Source organism: Crocodylus siamensis, chromosome 14 (assembly GCF_052110815.1).
Source record: "Crocodylus siamensis isolate JL-2025a chromosome 14, ASM5211081v1, whole genome shotgun sequence".
Classification (NCBI taxonomy): Eukaryota; Metazoa; Chordata; order Crocodylia; family Crocodylidae; genus Crocodylus; species Crocodylus siamensis.
In genome coordinates this window covers 21,882,164-21,887,338 of record NC_143408.1, presented here as the reverse complement: position 1 = coordinate 21,887,338, position 5,175 = coordinate 21,882,164, and the positions used below count along the sequence as shown (strand labels likewise).

The window sequence follows — 5,175 nt, the reverse complement described above, 5'->3', positions numbered from 1 at the left end:
CTGACTTTGCATTGCTGGGAGTAAAGATGGACATGTGCTATGCTTAACTTGTCTTGGTACTATTGCTTTGAGTTTTGATCTTGCAAAAATGAGTGCTGCATAAGGCAGCATTTCTGCCATGAAATTCATCCTAAGTGTACCTCCCAGTGGTTGTGAGGGTAGTAAGCTAGAGTCCTGCTGTAGTGCCTACAAACTAGGAATTATGCTGATATTTATACAATACTCAGCACAGCAGAGCTGTGACCCTGAATGTTAGCCCTCCTGCCCCCCAGTGATTCCCAACAGTGCCCACATACCCACTAGCTCCTTCACATCATTTGTGAGGGTATTTTGTGTTGCACGCCAGTGGCTTGCTTGCTACGATGAAATGATATGGCCCCTCATTGTGTTTTTTCAGGTGCTGCTGCTGCAGACTGTTAACATGGGGAGTGAATTCAGCAAGAAGGCCAGCTGTTGTATGACTTGTGGGAAGTACAAGAAACAGAAGGCTGAAGAAGCAATCGATGAGACCAGTGAGACTCAGCCTATTATACAGGTCCCTGAGGAAGCCCCTGCATGGATGGACCACCAACCTCCTGCAAAGACTAGGGAAGCATCTGAGCAATATGCTAGTGAGGCCCAGCCAACACAACCAGACAAATTGCTACCTGTTGAAACAGCAGAAGAGGCTGGAGAAGCTCAGTCAGCTGAAGATGCAATTATCCCTTGTTTAGCAGGCACCACAGAAGGACTTATGGAGGCCCTGCTTGCTGCTGTAGAGACCAAAGTTGCACCTGAAACAGAACCCAAGCAAGAGATGGGGGAGGCAGATGCTACTCCACAAGCCAAAGAGGCCTTGCAGGGTGCTGAGGCCTGGCCTGCTTCAGGCATTACTCAGGCTGTCAAGGCTACAGCAAAGGGCGGAGTGCCTGATGCACCACCCTCGGTAGGTGCTGAGCAACTTCAGCTTCCCCAAAGGAACAAGCCCCAAAACTCAGCACAGGCCACAGAACAGCCTGCAGCTGCACAGGGCCTTGAGGCAGCACCTGATGCAGAGACAGCCTTGGAGAAGAACAAGCCTCTTTTGGCTGAAGACCAGAGTGAAAAGTATGCTGCAATGACTCCTGTGCAAGGAACAGATGGGACTGAGCCTGCTATGGTGACTCTTCAGCCCCCTGTAAAGAACTGGTTTGCCCAGACCATAGAGAAGACCAGATCCCGATCTGTTCTACAGGTGGCACAAGAGCCTACAGAGGCAACATCTGTTTTGCAGGCCATGGAAGTGACCCCCAGGAGCATCACTGAGACACCATTAACTCTGCAACCCTCTAATGTGGTCTCCCCAGTAAATGTGGCCCTCAGCATGAATGCACTAGAACCTGTGAACAAACCAAATGATCTAGCCAGGCAAGAGACCCAAAATGGTGAACAGCTTGCACAAAAGGCCAAGCAGCAGCGTGCAGCAGAGCCGATGGAAATAAAGGTTGAATGCAAGGAGAGCAGAGCAGATGACAGAGTCCTGGCTGTCCCAGCAGGAGCTGAGGCAAGAGAGGGGTCCTTGGATGCTTCTGATGAAGGCCAGGCACCTGCAGCTGCTAATCCAGAGCAGCAACAGCAGGATATGGACCAACCAGACCATCTTCCAGAAGAGGTCTTGCCTTCCACTGCTACTACTTGCCTGTCTAGAAGAGGGGAAACAAACTCTGCCCATCTGGAAACCTTAGTGCCTCAAGCATTTGAGAACCAAGGGGAAGAAGAGGCAGAAAAGACCCTCGAGCATCAGGGGGGAATAGCTCCAGTTTTGGATTGCAGACCTTATAGCATTAAACCTACACCTGCTCCTGGAGCACCCTCCCCAGCTAAATAATGCTGCCCCTCTATTCATGGAATGTATGTGGACTCATTCTGTTTTTTTACAAGTCCATCAGACTTACTGGAGCCCTAATGTCAGAGTATACATGTACAGTAAATTGTCTGTAGCTGTAGTTCAGTCTGGTGTTCCAATTCTGCCATGAGAGAGTGCCTTACAAGAACACATGATGTATCTTCCTCCTCACAAGTATATTTAAAGATGGGGGGTGACTCTTGTGTAGTGCTCCATAAATGTATGTGTAGCATGTTCTCATCCCTCTCACAGAATGGGGAATGGTAGTTTCTTGCAAGAAGCACAACCAAATGAAATTAAGTTTGAGACTTGTTCAGTTTAATGAATGAATTTTCCCTTAACCCAATGCTGTTAGATATTTTTTTTTACAGTGCTAATCAGTTTCTCTTCCTGCTGCTCGAGCAGTCAAATGTCTTGTTAAAAATCTCTAGGTAACTCAAGCGTAGCTACTGATCACTGTGTGTGTTGCCATGTTTTCAGTGTTGGGCAGATGTACTTGCATGTGCTCCTCTAGTTTACAGATATTGAATTTCAGTGCATCCATTGTATGTATCTTTTTTTTTTTTTTTTTAATGGTGCAAAAGTTTAATGTTGTCTTTATATTTCTTTTGTAGATCTATTGTACGTCTCTGCTGGAATATGGGTTAGTGATTGCAGCCTGAATTATCAACTGACTTTTTTTAATGTTTGTAATGGTTAATAAACTTTTTATGATCATTGCAAGAGAGGGTGTCTCTGCAAGTTCCTACTTGATGATGGCTTAAAGAGAGAAGTGCAATAAAGCTTCTGCAGAATAGCTGCCTGTTTAATTGAAAGGCACAGGAATCATGGAAAGCTTCTCCTAACAAGCTGAAGAGCCATAAAATTTAAGCAGTCTCTCTTCCTTTGCACATGGGGCACTAGAAATCAAAGCGGGCTCTAGAAGAAAGAATGCAGTAGATGCATCCTGAAGTGGCCATAAGATACAGAAACACTCATAGGTTAAAAACAGGATATTCTGTCTCCATTGTGCCATCTAGGTGGCATGAAACTAGGGTTCACTCCGCAAGAACAGCAAGTCTCTGTTCTTGCAACTTGGGGTCCTGGGGGTGGAAGGCAAGAAAGTGAATGTTTGAGGGATCAGGGCAAGGTACAATGGTGAAGGTGATGGATTTGCAGGGTGCTAGTAACTGAGCATGCATTTAAAATATTAATCTGGTGAATAAATATTACAAGAGCTGGAGACGTGAAGTGTTCTAAGATGAGAGACTCCATGGTGTGCTGGTGCTGTTGCCTGAATTTAGCCTGATTGGCTAATAAGTGGAAATGCATGCAACCTTTTAAAGACTTCTGAGACTGTGATGTTAATAGAGTGGATAATCTGAAAAACACAGCCCTACATCTGTCTACATAGTCAGACACCTACTCTGTTAACAGGGCTTGCAAAAGCAAGTTCTACTTGATTATATGTATCTTGCTAGTGGCAAACTAGCTTGAGTGAGAGGCAATTTATTCCTGTAATTGGTAGTTACTTAAAGTTGTTCCTTACTGAGCCAGTAAGCAACTCCTCCACCACTCTGCTGGGCTGACTGTACAAAGGCGAAAAGTAAGGACTCTCCCTGTCACCAAAGCAGGCAGCAAAGTTTCTGAATAAGTGGAGCTGCACAGCATAAACTTGACTTTTTCAGCCATAGCTGCTTTAACAGCTGTGCTCTAGAGTCTGTTTCTGATCAATGAATAGCCGGGATAGTGGTCTGTCCATGAGGAAATGGCAGGACTAGTCTGTTTTGGTGCAGCTGCTTGTAAGGAAGTGCCCATGCCAAATAACCGTGGCTCCCCAAACCCTGATTAAGTAGCATAAAACGAGGGAGTCCTGCAGCCCTGAAGTAGCTAGGCAAGTGGTCTTCTAATTACTCAAGCCAATGGGCAAGGAGCTTCAATTAAACAAGCTTCCAGTTTATCTTTCAGTGAGTTTAAATTTTGCAGACTGGATGCCTTGAATAGTCTGCTAATTGTTGCTAACCAGTAACCTACAAGGGCTGTGGAAATGACGATGTCGATGGGGAAGGGGTCTGAGACTAACAGTAGCCATACTTCTGTTCCAACTAGTTTTTCTTGTTACAGCTGTAGATGCACTTCAGACCCCCTTTGAGGACAGTGTTTGCTTCCTTCACTCCTCTCTTGGTGGGATAACCTGATTCTGCCACTTTAGAGAGGATCTTAGTGTTACAGTCTCCTAATCCTTCAAAGTAACTGAAGAACCTGAACTGTATTTGGGGCCATTAAGACCTTTATTTCATCCACAACCTTTACCAGTAGGTGAACCTCCAAAGTTCATAGCATGCAGAAATAAAGGATAAAACAAAGCAGCCTACTCACATTTCTGCAAACTGAAACCCTATTTTCTTCCTTCCATGTCTTATTTACTGCAAACTTGAAAAAATAATGTCTTCAGGACCTCTACCTACCCAAGTACTATCAAGCAGAAAGACCATGAGAATGAACAATGTTCCCTGTTCCCAGCACAGAGATGCAGGCCTTGGTTCTGCCAAAGAAACCAACAGATACAATTAGTCCAAAGAGGAAGTGGCAGATGGAGTAGATGGCTTGACCACCCAAGTTTTCTATCTGCACTTGGGGATGATCATCCGGTTCTTTTTATACTAGTCTGAGGTATCCTGAACCATGGCCCCTGCAAACTAAATCTTGCTGGTCCTACTTTGTCTCTATGCAAGGCAACAGGGCTAAATACAGACAGTCAAAAAGCCTAAGGCTGACTGGATTCAGTCTTTGCAGGCTAGTCTACGATTAAACCAATAAGCAAATGAACAGACATTCACTTTTGATTCAGGAAATGCAGCCACATTCCTGCAGTGGCTTAGGCCAGAAGCCAGGGGGCACTAGATCATGTTTCTCTGGCATGTAGCCAACATGGGCTGTGTGTTCACCTCCTCTTTCTGCTTCCCCTAGGGTCTCTGGGATTTGCAGTCCAAAATCACAGTAGCAGGACTCTGCAAGGTGGCTCATCACTTCCTCTTCCTGCTTCCAGGTGCCTCTGGGATTTTTAGTCCACAGCCACAGCCAGCACTAAGCAAGCAGGGCAGGGCAGCTCCATGCTCAAGGGAAGGGAAGTTTAACCTCCTTCCCTGGCCCCAGGTCCCAGCGGGGGTTTGCCCGGGGAGGGGGCAGCCAGCCCTCACTGCTCCAACTAGGGAGCAGAGGGGCAGGGCCAACCTTGCTCTCTGGAGCAGACAGCAAAGTACAGCTCAGGGCTGCAAAATGCTGGGGGCCTTTGATTTAACTTAACCCAGGAAGGGGTCTGGCACAGAAGT

At 46.2% G+C, this 5,175-nt stretch overlaps 1 protein-coding gene across 1 annotated transcript; it reads left to right on the top strand.

Moving 5' to 3' along the window:
* Positions 1-421: 421 nt before the first annotated feature.
* LOC149853444 (uncharacterized) lies at positions 422-1,846 on the top strand. Its single transcript, XM_090026802.1, has one exon. The coding sequence runs from the start codon at positions 422-424 to the stop codon at positions 1,844-1,846; it is 1,425 nt and encodes a 474-aa protein (XP_089882928.1).
* Positions 1,847-5,175: the final 3,329 nt, after the last annotated feature.